The sequence below is a fragment of the Acartia tonsa genome, chromosome 4 (assembly GCF_053477335.1).
Source record: "Acartia tonsa isolate MP-2025a chromosome 4, ASM5347733v1, whole genome shotgun sequence".
Lineage (NCBI taxonomy): Eukaryota > Metazoa > Arthropoda > Copepoda > Calanoida > Acartiidae > Acartia > Acartia tonsa.
In genome coordinates this window covers 14,372,879-14,392,658 of record NC_137263.1, presented here as the reverse complement: position 1 = coordinate 14,392,658, position 19,780 = coordinate 14,372,879, and the positions used below count along the sequence as shown (strand labels likewise).

General features: G+C 34.2%; 2 protein-coding genes across 4 annotated transcripts in view; both read right to left on the bottom strand.

Annotated features, from left to right (window-relative positions):
* Uch-L5 (ubiquitin carboxy-terminal hydrolase L5) overlaps positions 1-19,780 on the bottom strand; it is a 294,886-nt gene that overhangs the window by 27,654 nt on the left and 247,452 nt on the right. The gene's annotated exons all lie outside the window — the stretch shown is intronic.
* The window catches only part of LOC145316184 (transcription factor hamlet-like), a 38,692-nt gene continuing 19,672 nt past the window's right edge, over positions 761-19,780 (bottom strand). The window contains exons 2-4 of the mRNA XM_080156534.1: positions 15,554-15,783; positions 3,820-4,181; positions 761-3,551 (exon numbers count right to left, since the gene is read on the bottom strand). Coding sequence (XP_080012660.1) covers positions 1,274-3,551; positions 3,820-4,181; positions 15,554-15,783 — 2,870 coding nt within the window. The 3' untranslated portion in view covers positions 761-1,273. The remainder of the gene's footprint in view (positions 3,552-3,819; positions 4,182-15,553; positions 15,784-19,780) is intronic.

Here is a 19,780-nt window from a genome sequence, read left to right as displayed (position 1 = left end):
TTTTTTACAATCATTTTAAAGAGTAAAACAAAAAACAAGTTTTTATGCTAATTGTTTGAAGGTAAAAAACTGAAACTTTGTAATATTAATAGACTTCGGTCCTCTCTTTGTAATGTGATAACACAATAATGATTAAACATTTAATAAACAAATTAAGTTTATGATAAACAGGGATGGCACCATCCATAAAAGCGAAGATAAAAAAATACACAGAAACATTAACATTTGTAGAGTAAAAATTCATTTCACAAAAATAAACTTCATTATTTAGAAGTCTCAACGAAAAAAAGTCGTTAAATTTACCCTAAAATTTCTCAAATACAATATGCTTAATTAGGACGTACTTATATTTTCAGGCTCCGTTCTAGAGATGCTTTGCAAAATTCTAACTTATTGTCATAGGCCGAAATCCACATTTTTAAAATGGACATACGGTTTTTCTGGTAATGATTATATGATTAAAGAGTTTCTATGCTATCCTATTTGTACCTTACTGTTACAGGAATCATCATAATAAATTTAAAACAGAAAGGACAACTTTTACATGCCTGAATTACATTTAGGGACGGACGACATACCTTAAATATAGAAAGCTTCGTTTTTAACAAAGATTTTTGATATGTAGCATATAGAATTCAAATTTGTTTCAAATTGCTCCAATCTGTCAAAAAAAGTGACAAACAATTTTTTGTTATACATACAGATGGACAGACCGACCCACGTTACATGGTAGCTACACTATCAAAAATTAAAACAACACTTTTTATGACTGTTGAAACTTTGTATTTCAAAGAAAAACTTTATTGATTGATTGATAATATTGATATTAACAATAATATGCCGAAGATAATACAATTTAAGAATTGTCTACAACTTTAATCTAACTCAAAAACAATTCATATCTTTTTTATAATGATTTTTAACACTTATTTTAATATTAGACAATAAATATAAACAAAAAATATTAACATACGAATGAAAAATCGATGTGTATAAAGTATATTTGCACATAAGAGTTTTTTTTAAAGGCGCAATAGGCGCTTATTAATTATCACTAAAAATTATCCAATTATAATTATTAATTAGAAGAAATTACATATAAAAGTTTTACATAATGTTTATTTATTTTCATATAATTGCATTGATCTATTTTTGAAATAATTAAAATTAATTGCTTCATTTTCTTAAATATTCCAAATGTTCAGAAAGTGTGGTCATGACCGCGGGAGTTTTTAAAAATTTATTTAGGATTGTTGTTGTGAGCTGACAGATCTTATTCCCTGAGATGTTGAGGAATAATATCCTCCTCATCTTCCTCGTCCTCATCCTCCTCCACATCAATATCCTCCGTGTCTGATGCCTCAATAGAACTATTCTTGTCCACCACCTTGCCCATGAAGCTGCGGATCTCATCAAAGTATCCGAGGTCGTCTTCCATGCGGACACTCTCCGGACTGTCCACAATCTCGGATGGATCTGAGCAGGTCTCGTGCTTCTTGATGTGCCTCTCCAGGTTGGTCTGCTGGCCGAAGCAGCGCTCGCACAGCGGACATTTGAATGGCTTCTCCTTGTTGTGGATGTTTCTCACATGACGCTGCAGGTTTGAGGAGATGGAAAATGATCGTTCACAATACTTGCATTTGTATGGTTGCTCGCCTGTGTGGGTGCGCAAATGCCGGGTTAGATTTGCAGATCTTGGGAAGATTTTACCACAAAATTTGCAAGAATACCGGTCTTTTGTCTTGGATTGTGAACCGTTCAAGACATCCTGGTAGCAGCTAAGTCTCCCTAGCAAAGGAAACGCACTAGGGTTTGGAAGAAAAGCCGGGTTGTGAAGACCCGACATGAATGGCGAAGAAAACGGAAGCGGCGGCCGCGGTGCTATATGCGGCAAAGCCCCGGCGGGTGATAGCGATGGTGGGAACGGCGAGTAGGGCGGCTGTTGCATTCTGTACATTGCACCTAGCAGAAAGGGATTAACAGGCTTAGGAAAAGGAAGGTTTGAGTCAGAGCCCATACCTGGAGCACCTAGGCCCTGAAGCTTTGAAAAGGTACTTGTTGGTGTAGATACTGGTGGTGGATTGGGCTCCTCACTGCTGTGCCGGGGACTAGGAAACGGTGAACTCTGTGACAAAGGTTTGAAAGATTTATTGCTTGGAAAGACTGGTTTAAACCCTCGAGGCTCCTCTTCCTTCCCCTCCCTGTCCCTTGGGAACTCCACCTTTTCAGAATATTCTATTGTTGAAATATTTCCCTGGTCGGGTTGAACTTTACTGCATTGTATGGAATCCATTTCTGTATCAGATTGAGAACCATTGTCCAGGCATTCATCTCTTCTTGAATTGCTAAGATCCAGCGGTCTCTCCTTTCCCTTTTTGTTTTTGTTCACCTCTTCTCCCCCCGCTAATTGTCCCCCCTCCTTGTTCAGGCCTGATGAGGGGGTATCGCTGTCAGACTTATTCCTATTAACGTCAAATCCCTGGTTTATTTCTTGCTGGGGTTGGGTATTATTGTCCTCAACTTCTTGCTTTATTTCAACTTTTTGCTGGCTGTTTTGTGCATCATTGTTAACAACTTGCCTCTCATTTATTTCTGTGTTTCTATTAAGAGAACCATTTATTAGTCGTTGGCGAAATTCTTCAATACTTTTAAAATCAGAAATATTAGTTTTTACATTGTCTAATTTTGCTGCAGTAAGAAACGAGTTTTCTGGAGATGGGGTTGGTCTCATGGATGGTTTAATATCCTCTTTGAGTAATCTGTCAGGACTGCTGGCGGGCGGCAAAGGGGGCAGCAAGGACTTGCCATTCAGCTGGTTTAACGCCATCCTGGTCAACATGCTCGGGAACATCATATTTGGGTTCTGTAGGAAGGGGAAGCCCGGGGCTCCTGGACCGTTGGGACCAAGTAGACTGTGGAGATGACTAGAGAAGGGTGATGGAAAATATGGCGGTCCCGGCAGAAATTTGTTGTTTAAGTTTAGGGGTGGCGAAGGAAAGTGGCCGTTGCTAGGGCCCATTGATTCCGACCCAACAGGATGATCCATGTGTGACAGCTTGTGATGGCCGAGGTGAAAGGGCACTGGACTAGAATCACAGAACCTGCGGTGCTTAGACAGGGAGGTGACGGTGCTGAAGGCCTGGCCGCACTTATGGCACTTGATCTGCATCCTGCAGTTGGCGTGCATGCGCTTGTGCCGACACAGGTTGGAAAATTGGGTGTAACTTTTGAAGCAAACCTCGCAGCGAAACGGCTTGACTGAGCTGTGTATGTGAGTGTGCTGTTTCAATCCGCTGGAGGTTGCGAATGTCTTGCCGCACTCTGGACACGCATGACACCTGGCACCCACGTGTGAGGTGCGGATGTGGCGCTGCAGGTTGCTGGGATCTGTAAACACTTTATCACAGTTCTCACACGGAAATCTGCGGAATTCTCCGTGTATCATTTTGTGTCGCAGCAAGTTGGGTCTCCATGCAAATCCTTTGTTGCAGTGCTCACAAATATATTTATCTGGCTCGTATCTGTGTGTCTCGATCATGTGTTTGTCCAATCTGAAATTATGGAAAATGTTAATTAAATTATAGAATTTTAAATTAAAAAATCAAACAATAAAGTATAATAAAGTAAAATTATTGGGTTATTGTGGGAACTGACAATTAATCGGTAACTTATCATCATCATAAGATTTAAAGCAGTAAACAATTTTACATTTTCAGATGTTTTGCTAATAGTGTCATTAGACAAGAACATGTCTTAATGAAAAAGTATCTGCGCTGATAAATATGGATTAGTGTTTTTTTTTAATTAAATGAAACTTACATATATACATCCGGATATAGTTTGTCACACACCAAGCACTTGACTCCATTATCCTCAATATCAACACTTTCCTCTTCATCAATCCTGTCATCATCTTTTCCCGCCAGCTTATTCTCATCTCCGGCGGCCAACCCGCCGGATCCTTGTCCGCCATCCCCGCCATCCAGCTGGATAGGATCCCGACCGCCCAGGCAGAGCTCCTCGTCGGGTTGAATTGTGCGCAGTGACTCGTAGAAAATTTGTCCTGCAAGCAGGATATGCTTCAGGTTCTGCTTGGATTTGTCCCGCCGGATAAACTTGAGCCAGGTGCCAAATTCTGATGCGTCCAGGAAGCCACGCATACCTGCGCTGGGTACTAGAACCTGAAATAAGACAATTCTTAATCATAGGAAAAAAGCATTTAAGCGAACTAGTAAGTCGCAAACTAGAAGTAATTTAGAATTGTAAAAAAATTATTCGTTTTAAAAATAGAGAGGGAAGCTGAGCTTTATAAAACACACTTTCCGTGATAAAAAAATTATAATTGAGTTATCTGACTTTTTGTGTGGTTTCAATGTATTCAGGGATGCAGCAAAGATGATTTTGTGTGTGTGTGTGTATGTGTGTTTCAGTGTATGTGTGGGTGTGTGTGTGACTGGATAATGTGAGTAATTGTTTCCAACCAATTTGGCGTATATATATGTGTGTGGGCGTGGTAAGGGGGCGGATACACACACACACAGAACTATAGCTACAGCTCTGGATATATATGAAGCTGTAATGGATACAAAAATAGATTACTTTATAGGACGAGGTTAGGGGGGGGGGGGTTAACTGATGGTTCCTTAACACAATGTGCCGCATCTGCTAACTGAATTATATTATGCTATCACTAGATTTTTTTATTTTCACGGTGTTAATATTTTTTACTTACATATTTATTATGTAATAATGTTTCCATTAAGATATATAGAATTTCTGTAAAATGTTAAATATCAAATTCTTAATGAAAATAAATAAATAAAATAAAAATCATATTCAAATGACACAGAACCTTTTATCCATAGTGTAGCTATAGCCTTAAACAACTTAATTACATATATCATAAACTATTTTTAAAGGCGAAGCTATTCTATAGCTAGGGTAGGTCTGTCAGCCCGTAACGAATAGCTCTTATCATTAATTTATACATGTTAAAATTATCCTATCGATTTCAAACTAAGCATGATGATTCATGTAACAATTTTGAAAGTCAAAAAAACTTTATATATAATCATATTGATAAGATATATTTTTGTTTGGAGTTTTGAATTAATAATAGCAACCATATTAGATAGATTTGTATTTGTATAAAATCATGTTGATTGTACATGAAGGAACATAAAAAGACCAATTAAGTTCATATGTTGACTTCTTATTCATTTACTAGAGAGAATATAGATCACCTAATTTTAGACTAATTGGTCAGTCAGGGAGAGGACTATAGCAGATAAATTAACCTTCAACCAAATATTTTTACAAGCAGCTAAAGGCAAAATATGACAAATATGACAACTTTTATCTATTGTCTTATCCCTGAATAATTTGTCATATGACCACGCAGGGCCAAGTGTAATAGATTACAAAATATAGAAATATTATAGACAGCTTTCCGCGGATATTAAAATGAAAATTTATGAGATTAAAACCAGCAAAATGGTTAAAAACCTTCCCAGGATCTAAATAAAAATTTCCTAAAATAAATATGAAAAAGGTACAGCGCTTATCGAGATCTTAACAGACAGACATAAAAACTAACTTTGTATTAAAGAGATATATCAATATTGTAGACATGTCAGACATAATACATATATGAGAATTATCCAAAATAAAAATTCCATTTGTCCCCCCCTGAAATCAATTCATCATTTGTCTCGGCCGCCAAATTGTATTGTCCATGTGAATCCATTTGAAAAAGAAAAAAACTACTCATTGCTTTCAGATCGATCTGATTGACACTAGGGATATGCTCTCTCCAGTGATATTAAGGGATAAGGCAATGAAAGATAAATTAAGGTATATTCCCGTTGTCTACCCCATCTGTAGATTTAAATCATTTGTGGAAAATCTTTAAAACTGTTAGTTCAAACCAACCTATGAAGATTATATAAAAGTGACCAACATTTTTAAGTCAAAGAATTATATATTGTATTTATGGATATTTTAGGTACCAATTTAATTTACAGTCCCAAATCCTATCCCTCCCTGGTTTTCTCAAACAAATGGATGGGTTCCAGAGTCGCTTAGTCACTATTATTCATTTGCCTAAACTAATCTATAATTTTTACAGTGTCCTAATGTGACAGAACAACCTAAGAAGCCAACTAAACATTTCTTTATCATTACCCCCCAAGATTACTTTATTTTGAAAAAATGAATCATGATTTAAAATAAATACTAAGCTTAATGACATGAAACATGTATGTATGTATATACACACTGAGCCTCTAGTGCAAAGATTTATATACTTTTATTTAGTGTGCTAAATAGAGTTGTCTGGTTAAAAAAGGAATATATATATATATTTACTATTCAACGATGCCCTCGCATATTTCAGCACAATAGTTCACAACCCCCCCCCCCCCCCTCCCCCTTCCACACATTTTCATACTCCTCTTATTATTATGATAAACCCTCCCAAATGCATTAACTAAATAGCTCGAAAAATCATTACCCCCGCCCGCCCCCGACCGCTACTGACAATAAATTGGACCCAATTTCATTGAGCAACCATCTACACCCACCCCATCCCCCCAAATCCTCCTCTCAAATGATTTTAGTGTCCATATTACCACAATTGATTCTTAGTTTGTATGGTTGTGTCACGAATATTCGCTTACATACTAAAAACCCACAAAAATTATCTTTTTTAGACGATTATAAAATTGTAACTAAAAGTAAAACCATAAAACCTTAAAATAATTTTTAACATATAAATATCCTAATCATCTAATTGTTATAATAATGATTTCTAGGACAATTAGGCACTATGTCATGAACAAAGCATCCTCATAATCAAGTCTTAAAGTGATAGGCGTATTAAGCATCTTTTTATTCATATGATTTATAGAATAGATTTATTTAGAATTTTTATCTACACTTCTAGGAAATGTTGAATTAGTGGATAGTTACTTTTTATATATTCGTTTATCTATCTTTTTTGTGCTTCACTTTTATGTATGTATATTATCTTCCTTGCTTAGGTTTTATTTCTGGGATGGTTGTGGCGCTACTTAAATATTATCATCCTTGCTATAGTTAAAATTTCTAGGATGGTTGTGGCTCTACTTAAATATTATCATCCTTGTCATGGTTATAATTTCTGGGATGGTTGTGGCGCTACTTAAATGCTACTTAGCGCTAAAATATTATAACTCACACCCCCTTCATTAACCATTATTTTTTCCTTACCCCCTTTTTAACATTTAAACCTAATTCCCCTTTCTAACTAACCCATCTAACTATTTGAGTAGCATTGTATTCTTTTTGCTAGTAGCGTAGCTACTCGTAAACTAGTATACGTCCATATTTCCTCCCCTGTGTCACAAGAAAGTATTTTCCACAGTATGGTTTGGAAACCGATTACTATCCGCTGGATTAGAACTGATTCTCAGCCATACTGAAAAATCATGTATAGCATCGAATTAGAGACAATTTCCACATATATAAAAATAAAAATAAAAACTGGATTTAATCTTATAATTTTTCATTTTAATATTTGTGAAAAGCTATGTTTAATACGAAGCGATAATAGTTATTTAATACGATGCTAGACATTCGTTTTAGTTTTTTTCGTATGGATGAGAACCAGTTCCTATCCACAGGATTCGAATAAATACGAGAAATAACTATTATATGCATCCACGTCTTTTTCATGCTTACTTTTTTCTTTATATTTTTTCTTAAACTCATAACGCTACTCATGTCCAAAACTGTCCTTGTTGGAAAAAGTTTGAAACCATTTTAACACAATATTTGAGGCAAAATCTTTTTTTAAGCTCATAATAAAGAATACTCGAAAGGTATTTAACCGCGAAATCATATTTGTTAAAAAGATTCATAAAGTGGCAAAAAACATGTCCGGTGATTTCACGCTCATGAATAAAAAAAAAACAGACGCAGTTTTTAAATTTTGAGGAACAATACGGGGATGGGATACAAGAACAATCATCTATAATACAAAGTAGAACGATGTCTGTCTGTTTGTCTGTCTGTCTGTCTGTTTGTTTGTCTGTCTGTTTGTAGCGAAGGATCTCGCTAACCGCTGAACCGATCAGGTTCTCCTTTATAGGGTAGCTTCTCATAGGTCTCGGAAAGGTTTATAACTATTTTCTGTGGGGGTGGGACACCTCTAACCCCCCCCCCCTCCAAAAAATAAAAAATACCCCCCCCCCCTCAAAAAATAAATTTTCTAAAAAATTTCAAAAAATATAAAACACGAAATTTTAGTTTAATAAAACCTCTTGGGGCAAAGCCCCTAGAGGCTAGGGGCGAAGCCGCTAGTATTATATAAAGAAGTAAGGTTTTTTTTGTCTGATAAGATCTCGTTAACCAATGGACCGATTATTTTTTATATCCTTGGATGGCTTTAGGCTATATTACAGCACTCTCTGTGCTACATGGTACGGGCGGAGCAACTAATTATGAATATAAAACATAAATATAATTCCAAAAGTATAGATAAGTAATTTTTGCAATGGTCGCCCATACAAAAAGGTCCTATTTATGAGAAGCTTCGCTTAAAGAAAATGCGCCTCTATATAAAATCTGCGTGCCGCAAAATGGTATGAAAATCAATATTTCCAACACTTGAATTAAAAAGTAGAATATTTATATTCGTGGAAGAGAGGATTGACAAGGAGGGGGCAAAATTGAGTTTACGTCGAGTTTAATCCGATTTAGTCTCGTTAAATCATTTCAGTTTTTTTTGCAAGGGTTTATCCCATAGCGAAATAATAAACAAACATTTCTTAAAATTGCAGTCAATTTAAAAATAATGGAACATGTCTCATGTTCGACATTAAAGGAGGCAAAGATTAAAACCAAACACTGTTTAGGCTTTGAATATGAAAAATATCAATTAAGCTTAAGCCTAGATAACGTTAACAATGCATACTAACTACCAGTTAAATACACGAATAGATTACTGTGTACTGGAAGAGACATTGTACTGATAAATGTTCTAGTCCTAATTTTGTTAATTTATAATAGAAGTTTCGTTGTTTACTAGCATGTTATAGGAATGGATGTATCGATTTTTTTTTAAAAAGTATGTTTATTTTTTACACCAATAAAAAGTTTTTTTTTTTATGAAAAAAGTCTTATTTTATCAGTTGGTGAAAATTTACAAAACCAAGATCTTAAAAATTTTTTTATCATTAGCTCTTCTTTTGCACACTGATCCATTCAAATATCTAGCTGATATAACGCCTTTGCTGTCAGTAGCACCACATATCTCTATTCAAAAATAAATTTGGTGCCCAAAATTTCCCTTAAAATTGTGGGGTCATATATTGACAAAAAAGGACAAGGAAGACTGAAAATTGCAAGGTTCAAATATTTCGGGTTACTACCAAATATTTCAATTTATTAAACAATTTGACACTTTGGTTTTAGACTATTAATAAAATAAGTTTTGTTTATAATAGGGACACAAGAATGCTGATATCCACTATAAACATAGCACATGGCATAGACCTTCAGAAAAAAATTAATCTGGTATAAATATACAAAAGTGTAAGACCTTTTATATATATAAAACTACATTAACAGAAGCTTTTTATTTCATTTTCTAGATCCATATTATTATATATTTAAAAAGTTTTATGAAGCTTAATCTTTATCTGATACATATGCAATTTAAAAACCTTGAGACCTATAAATCCAAAAGGATACATCCGATACAATCTTTTCAAAACTGATTTCTTTTCTATACCATTATATTCTATTCTAGGCTAGACTTTTGCTTCGTTTGCATTTTGGTTTCACATACAATTAGACAACTTCCCCCTTCACCTCACCCCCAATTTTAGTAGCGCAGCTACTCTATAATTAACAGTAAATAAAATTTACTATCATTATTTTGGAAAAAAGTGTGAAGAAAATCTTTCAAATTAAATTATCAAATGTCTTATTTATTTACAAAGTCTGCCAAAGTTTGTAAAAAAAAAGATATTCATTTACTATCTGACTATACTTATAATTATTGGCGGCTACCTCCCTCCCCTTTTCAATGACCTTATTCGTCTGCTAGCAAATTGTTTTCTGCTACCTGGCTGTGTTAATACACACCACACGATTGGTTGATTTTCAAAGACCCAATTGAGGGTCGGCACAAGTAATACACACCAAACCATTGGTTGATTTTCAAAGACCCAATTGAGAGTCGGCACACGGATATTGCGATGGGGAGATACAGTTATTTAACCCTTTCCTTTTTACTCTAATATGCCATTCATGAACAGGTTCGTCCTTGTTATTCTATATTTTCAAGACGCTATGCTGGTATTATATCTCTAACAAGACTTGACATCCCAATTCGGACAATTTCTTTCCACTTTACATTTAAATTGAAAGGATTTCCTGTTCCTTTTCATTGAGATGTTAAATAACCAAGTTTCTCACAACCAAATATCACAAAATACGTTGAGAAAAAGAAAATGGTTTGGAAAAATTGAGCATTGCAACCATTTGATACAAAATTTTATTTTCCATGAGAAGTGCAACAATAAAATTTTATGTAAAAAAGGATAAAAAAGAACAGTAAACTCTTACAAAGTAATTACAAAATCGCGAGGCATTTCAGAAAATTTTATTTTTACTGTTTGTTCACGTTAAGAACAATATTTTATAAGGCATGATACAAACATAAGTTAAAGAAAACCTACGCTGTCACTTAAAATAAAATTTGTATATTGTAAAATATTTGTAGTTTATTCGGACAAAGTTTTTGGAGAACAACGTTTTTAAAGTCCCAAGGGTCATACTAAAAGACGAGAAAATATTTTTCTAAAAATTCACTTGGCGTAGGAAGTAAAACTATATGCTTTGTTTAATAAATTAAAAAAAGAAGAAAAAAAGAAAACAAATTTCTATAATTTCATTTGAATCAAATAATTAGTCTTACAGTACCAATTATTAATGGCGTGCACATGGTCTTGCCAGGGGGAGAGTTTGAACCTTGTTGGGGTAAAAAAGATGAAGACAAACTCCAAATACCAATTAGACGACCCCTACAACACGCCTCTGGATATAATCGTTCTTGTTTCACAAAAGCTTAAATTTTGTTTGTGTATCGGTTTCACTTTTTGGGGCTGGCAAGAATTGGTTGCTAATAGATTAATACACGTATACAGGGATAGCATAATCAACAAGAATTTATTCTTCCCTCAAAAATCTAAATAGTTAAATTTGTTGGGTAGGTATTAATATATCGGGGTAGAAATTGATGTAAATTTATTGTCATTGTCCTTTACTTCCCTAAGATTAATGTAAGCTTGTGATATATAGATATCATAGTATTCAATTCCATCTCTCTCTCTCTCTCTCTCTCTCTCTCTCTCTCTCTCTCTCTCTCTCTCTCTCTCTCTCTCTCTCTCTCACTCTCACACACACACACACCTTCTCTTTCTCGCCCTCTCTCTCTCTAAGAAAGGAGGAGAGAGAAAGGTGTAAAGCTACTGTGAAAAGTTGATAAGCAGAATCATTTAAAACAAGGACAACAATACCTTAAGTATGGCACATGAAATACAAGTGGCTAAAACCAGCTCGACTGTAATATTGAAAATGGATTACTTTTCCTTAAAAAAGAAAATCTACATGAAGAAAGAAGCCTATTTCCTTTAGCAAAAAAAAAAAATTAATCATTAACAGTGTTACACTTATAAACTGGCATGCTCATAATTTTATAGTAGCTGCGCTACTTGTAAGAGAAAAATTTTGAGAGAGGTGAGAAGGGGAGGGAGGGGGGAAAGAGTGGACAAAAAGTGACAACAAGAAGCAGAATAGGTATTCACACTGAATAAAGTGGGGATCCGACAAGAGAGAAAGAGAGAGGTTAGGTAAATAATAGAAAAATAGAGGGGGGGGGGGAGATGTAGCCTAAGGGTTGGTTGAGGTGTTATAGAGCAAACAAAGAGATCAGTGGCTATTGTGTTTAGGCAGTTCCACCACCCTGTCATACATTTCTCAACTCTACATGCCTCACGGGTACAGGGATAGGACAATGGACTAGAAATTTATCTTCTAAGTATGCTTTCCTAGCAATTTTATCTTTCGAAATATTTAATATTAAATATAGATGTCTTCTATCCTGTAAATAACCTACATCAACTTTCCACCATTTTATATTACATTTAATCTATTTTATCTATGTCTCTCATGTCATTTATTTCACACCCTCTATCTCTCTCTCTCTCTATTCTCTTTCACAAGCCTACTCCCTCTTTATTTTCCACAAAGTTTGAACCAAATACTTTAAAAGGACAACTTTTAATTTTTTTGCTCGTTTTAAGCTACGATATATTTAAAGAATCAAAAGTATGTTGAACAGGAACTCGAACTCACATAAGATCTCAACTCATTAGGTTAGGTTAAGTTGGCTTTTAAAATTGCAATGCTCGTTTAAGGTTAAGGCTTATCCTTGGGGTAAGGAGAGCTTTTGCAGTTAGCAGGCTAGATCTTGCCAACCCACAAATCAGTGGGAAACATGTTTGAAAAAAAACCTAAAACCAGACAGTCCTTTTAACCTTCGTAAATGATCTTTTGAAATGATTCCATCCAGGTCCACCTTCCCCTCCCCCCCCCCCCTACTCTGCTCCTAATTCTGTTGACAGATCCTATTTTGAAAACCAATAAAGATGTCACTTTTTGGCTTCTAGCCATAGTTTAAGTAACCATTGAAGGAATACATACATATTATACAAACTCTAATGTTTTTTGTTTTTGTTTGAAAACAATGTAGTTTGTTAGATTTGCTTGTGTCTTTAAATTAAGGTGTTTGTGTCAATTCATTATGTAATGTTATCAAGATAATTTCAGGGATAAGACAATGGACAATAATTAATGTACATCCCTGAAAAGTTTAAACACTAGAAAATTAAGGCGATACTCTAGCTTTAACAAAAACAATTATATCCACATAGAGCGCAGCAAAACCACCAAAGATATTTTGAACACATTTTCCATTTCTTGCAGGTTTTTTCAATAAGATTTTTAAATTTATTCATAAACAAGGATGAAAATGGTTCATTACTTTAGAATTTTTCGATTACTGACCGTAGGCCGTAGGATGACCTTAGCTATAGAGTGGCTGCTTTACTTAAATCTACTACTTTTTAAAAATATATAAAACCTTATATAAATGAGTACAAAGGATTTAAATAAAACATTTACAAATTTAAGATCTAGCGGATTAAGAAAATTATTTATAGTCAAATATATTTGTAGAAGAATTTAGCAAATTTGACAAAGTTAAGCATTGGTTAGGTTGAGAATACATAAGTTAGTGAAAAACATAAATCAAGACATAGTCGCACCTCGGGCTTTAGCTTCCCACACTCACGCAATCTTATTATACACAACTTAGAGACATTTGTTATAAACGATTAGCTTCATATTGAGTATCAAGATCCTTAGTCCAACAATTAAGGTAGGGAATAAAGAAAAAAATCGTAGATCGGCTGCCGCGCGGCTGCGGCCGCACCTGACTGTGATTGAATATGTCTGCGGCTGAAGGTAGCCTAGGTTAATTGGGCGTTTTAGAGATAACAAGAAACAACACACATACACATTTAAAAACTTTTTCATCATATTTTAAAAATAATCCTTTTAGTTATGTATTTGCTTTAATATTTAAAAAATAAAAATCAATTAATATCTATTCCTCATTCCTAGTTTCCTCCAGGGATCTTAGGGGATAAGACAATGGACGAAAAATTTATAGTCGTCCCCAATGATGTTTAACAAAATTAACCTGTAATCTGAAGATTAAAATTATTGGTTGAAAAGATTCGACACTGCTAGTTTGGAACCAAAAAATATAATTCAATAAAAGTTACCAAAGTTTTTAAGCCAAAGAATAAGATAACGTGGTTATAAAACTTTGGGTACCAATGTAATAACTAGGGTTGGGCCGGATACTTTTTTGGCCGGATACCGGATATCCGGCTGATTTCTTATGCCGGATATCCGGTTTCAGCCGGAAATCTGGCCAACGTTCGATATCCGGCCGGATTACCGGATATCCGGCGTCAAAAATCAGCCGGATATCATGTAACCGGATGATAACCGGCCAAACCGGATATCCGGCCCAACCCTATAATAAACAGCCCAATGTTCCATCCATCCCTGGGGTTTCTCAGCTCATATTGTCCCATCTATCATTCCATTTCTTTGTACTCTTGCCTATTCAATGCTTTAAGTATGGAAAAACTGACATGATGAAAGGGACATTATGAATTTATCAAAACATTTCAACAATTAGGTTATACAGCAGGAGAATATCATCAAAATTATAAAATAAAACTTTAAGTTATGTTGTTAAAATTTTCAGAAATCTTTTAAGAAATAAAATTTTTGAAAGTAATTAATATTTTTAGACATTTCTCAATTTTGTAAAATTGAGAAATAAATTTAAAACTGTCTTGATAATAATTAATTTTTAAAAGATAATTTCTAATTGTTTAAAGTAGTGTCCCTTGAAGCATCCTTTTTTATATATAAAAAAGTTGACACTAATGTAGTCTTTATTCATCATAATTATCAATATTTTAAACTCCGCTAAAAAGTCCAAAAAAATTTTAATAATAAAAATTTCTAATTTCTAAAATATGTAATACACAGTGATTGGGATATGGTATCTAAAAAACTATTACAATCTATTCTTGTAAAAAAAGAGATCGAGTTGGGGGAGGGGGGGGGGGGAGGTTGTGGAATAAATTTATTCTCAAGTATTATATTTTTGACCAGCAGAAAAGTTTAAGGAAGTTTTTCTTCAGATGCCACAACTCTGCCCCTTGCAGGGAGGGAGGGGACATTGGGATGTTTGTTATACAAGTTTTATAATAACTTTTCCTTATTCGCTGGCTTAACAACTTTTGAGATTTTTTATTGAATTTTGATTGGATGGTTCATTTAGTTGAGTGTCCAAACCTTTCAACCCGTTATTGTAATCTACAGAAGGGTTAATTTTGTGTATCATCATTGAGGATGTACATTATTTATTGGCCATTGTCTTATCCCCCTACTTCCCTTGGTGATAAGTATGCGTATTTATATTTTTTCTATGGAATGAGGAGTACTTCAGGATTGAGCGTAATTTTCAAGTGTCCGCTCAACAACAATGTGTCCTTATTTTTATATTTATATAAATTCCAGGGATTGGCAGCAGCACAATTTTGGCTCTGCTGCAGTTTTGTTGTAAAATAAGGCGAATCGAACGCTAATTTTAAATTTACTATCTGCTGCAGATTTTAAACGCACTGTTATTGCGGTTGCAAAACAAAAAAAATAAAAAAAGTGCAGATGAGGCTGCGGCTGCCGAGCCCATATGAATTGAATGTATAAAGAAATTGCCACTTCAAATATATTTTTCCGTATAAATAAATATTTCACAGCTAAGCATTGTCTATAAAATTTTTAATTCTTTTTAAAATTGAGTTTTGTTAAATAATTTTTTAAAAAGCACATCAGGCAAAAACAAAAATGTCTTACTGACCTCCCAGGCATAGTCCTCGTTTCTAGGTTCAGGCACCCATTTTCCAAGGAAGGGGCCGAACCTGGTGCCCGCTGGAACAATTGCCCGCGCCCACACTCCTCCTTTTCTCAATTCCAGCTGTGGTGGCGGTGTGATGAAATGGGCGGATAGACCGCCGTCTTCTAGGTTCCGCCAAACATTAAGGTTATCCTGCTCGCCGCTGGATTCAGAGCCGGACCTGCTGTCCTCGCCTAAAATTAGATTACGTGTTTAAAATTTCTCTTGTTCATTTATTTTTGAAGTACCTTAAAATAACAACATCTGTAATAATTATTTATCGCATCGAATTGTTATTAATTTTATGATTTTTATTTTAATATTCGTGAAAAAATGTCTGTAATACAATTTTAGGCTATAAATACTTTTTTAAAACAAGAAATACTTTTTCATTTAACTATTTTAAAAATAAATGTGAGGAATGAAGTATTTTTTTTCAGGTTCAATATCTCAATTCCCTAAAAATATGCAAATCAAAACAATCCAAATTTAATTTACAGACATGTATCTAAACAAAATTAAAAGGTCAGATTTCTTTTGATTGAGTTGCAATCTTGGCGTGAAAACATAAAAGAAACTGAGAATAGAATACTATTGAGAATGGGGGGGAGGGTGTGTGTGGGGGGGGGGGGAGTAAGTCAAAATATATATTTTGCACAAATCTTTATCAATCATTTGTTTGACATCCATCTAATAGCAGAAGCCAATTATTTACCACCCTCAAGGGAGCAGAGAAGGCAGTGAGAAATTGGAAGTAGGAGGGGGTTGGGGGGTTAATTTTGAGGGCCAAATGTGAGAAAAAAATTGGTAATTTAACACTTAATGTCGGATTGTGTTATGATTTAAGAAAACTGTTAACGCTGAGCACAGCGGCGTAGCAGGAGTAGGAGGAGAGGTATTTATATGTTACATGAAACCAACACTTACAATCCTATTAACCTTCAATAATTAAAAATTCATTGTTTGTCAAAATCCGTTAATATTCAATAAATTGGAAATACTGAAAAAACCTTGTTTCAATAAAATAGAAATTTAATAATCTTTGATTGTTTAGAAACCTTTACTATTTTTTCACAATTATTATATTAGGGAGAAGACATTGGGCTGTTTATTACAGTAGCCCCCAAAGTTTTATAATAACTTTTTCTTATTTGTTTGCTTTAAATAAACTATGATTTGTTGGTTCATTAAGTTTATAGTTCAAACGTTTTGACCACTAATTGTAATCTACAGAAGCTCTAATTGCATGTATCATCTATGGGGATGAACATCAATTTATTGTCTAATCACTTTAGATCCCTGGTTGCATTCTCTTTCTATTGCTGTGCTACTCATGGATATAATAATCATTGTCTTTGTTTTTTAAACGAAACTTTTCTGCAATTCCAAAGCAATATTTTGTTTCTTTTATAATAACTAGCGGCTTCGCCCCTAGCCTCTAGGGGCTTCGCCCTATATAGTTTTGGGAAGTCAACCCTCCTTAATAGAAATATTCAAAAAAATATTCTTTGTTTAATTACTCTGTGGTAAAATTAAACCCAGGTTGAACGCTTTATGCAAAAAAATTTTAATTTGTACAAATTAAACCCAGGTTGTTTGCCGTATACACAAAAATTTCAATTCGTAAAAATTAGACCTAGGTTGTTCGCATACACAGAAATTAAAATTAAAAAAAAATATTTTAATTTTTTTTTTCGGGGGGGGGGGGGGGGGTATTCATGGGGGCTTCGCCCCATGTTGCAGTGGGGTTCCCCCACCCCAATTACTGGTTTTTGTTTAAAAAAAAAAAAAATTTTGGAAGTGGGGATTTTTTTATTTTTGGGGGGGTTTGGGTGTCCCACCCCCCAAGAAAATAGCTTAAAACCACCAGAGGACCAGTAGGTATATTCCCAGAAGGGTAGAGCCCAATTTGATCAGCAGTTACTGAGATTTTACAAAAAATGTAAAAAAAAAATTTGGGGGGTGGGATTTTTTAAATTTTTGGGGGGTTGGGGGTGTCCCACCCCCCAAGAAAATAGCCTAAAACCACCACAGGACCAGTAGGTATATTCCCTGAAGAGTAGAATCCGATCGGTTCAGTGGTTACCGAGATCTTAAGGGACAGACAGACAGACGGACAGACAGACGGACAGACGGTCAGACGGACAGACATCAAGCTACTTTGTATTATAGATAGGAAAGTTACTCAATATGTTCTGCTTATCTTTTATGGATGATGTCATCCTTGTTTCCCCTAAAAATTGCATTATTTTTGTACAAAAAAAAACTTGCAAAGAGCAAAATGCTCATCAAATAAGATATTAAAGTGTTTAATCGATTGTAATGTTTATACCGTGACAAATGTAATCAGAAAAATCTTGGATCAAGTCCATTTCATGACCAAATTGCTTAAACTAAAGAAATTGTAACAAATGGAGGGTTTGTCATTGTAAACATCTCGTAATCAATGTGTGAAGTAATAAAGGTAATATTTTATTATAGCTTAAAAAAAATAGCACTAATATTCTTGAATGACAAAAACGCCATTCGCCTTTAATTTACATTACAATAAAACACTTTATATACCCATCACTTTAATATTAAATGTATGGCCTCAAAAAATAACAAATTCTTATTAAATCTTGTTCTTTACTAATGTACTTGAGACTTCGATCCCAGAAAAAAACGCCTGAAATCAACCCAAAACTGGAATTTAAAAGTATAATAGTATAAAAACCATCCTGGGACCTATGTAAAGCCTCCTTCAAATGAAGAACGTAATTGCTTTAGTGGATTGCAGGATCTTGAAGCTTATTTAAAAGAACTTACTACTTTATATTGTAGATTTCGTTGAATTTTCAATAAATCCAGGAAAATGAACATGAGCTAGACTTGAATTATTATCTGATTCCCCTGTAACCACATTGTGACCACATGCTTAACTTCCTTATATGTAACTAAACCATACTTCAAAACTAACTTGGAAAAGTTTTAATTCGTTTATTATGTCTTATGCCATTACTTATATTTAAGGTTATGATATTTTTAAAAGAATCTTTTTAAAATGCTTTAGTTTGTTAAGTACCTAAATTTAATCCAGTTTACCTCACACTTTTAATTTTTTATTTTAAAAACTTTCCTTTTTTTCCTAGCAAATAATCTTTTAAATGGATGTGCAGTGCAAATTTGATTTGGAAGCCAGATTTCTACAGGTCCTTAGTTTAAAGCTCGAATATTGTATGAATAAGACTACCATTTAATAAGTATTTTCTATATCCTTTTCTATATAGCAAAAAATATGATTTCTGTAATATTGTCATGGTAAAAATGTAAACTGTTTTATTGCATGCGATGTTAACCTAATTGTTTTCAGCAATATTTTTATTCTCCTCAGAGTATTTAAAGATAATTTGAAGGTTGTAATATACAGGGAATAAAAACCAGGTTTAATCAATAATACAAAAAACTGCATTATTTTTTTTTGCATTTTGCAGACTGATTATCTTTTTAGTGAAAATGAAAAAATCGTACATTTTAAGCTAAAAAGTTACAATGTAAGAAAAATTCCCTTTTTTGTAGTATTGACTGTTGTAATATTGTCCTATGTTATCATTATAACATTGTCAATCATCAAAAATTATAGGGTGATCAGGTGAGGGCAGAGGGAGGGTGGGGAGGGGGGATACTTGATAACAATTATGGTTGTGGTGATAGGGGGGGGGGGGATATCTAACCTCCTATATGCAGGAATATCAGGTATCTAAAGGGATAAGACAATGGATTATGAATTGATAATTATCCTATTGCCCTATCTGTAGATTAAAATTATTGGTGGAAAAGTTTTAACATTGCTAGTTTGAAACAACCAATGAGAGGACATACTTTAAAAACTTTTGGCACCAGAGCTTGACCTTTAAATCATTTCAATGGTGCGCCAAATCGGGGTTCACCGAATTTCAGCCAACCACAGCGCGGCATTTCGTAGAATGCTGTGCTCTCATTGGTGGAAAGTTGGCTCACCCCTATTTAGCGCATCATTGAAATGATTTAAAGATCCAGCTCAGAGGTGGATTATTAAAAAAAATTTGCCCCACTAATCGCTTAGTGGGGCAAAATTGTTTTCGTGAAAAATCCACCAAAATCACATTAAAAATCTACAAAAATTAAACAAAATCATATGTTAATAACCCTTCTATGATTTTGTTTAATTTT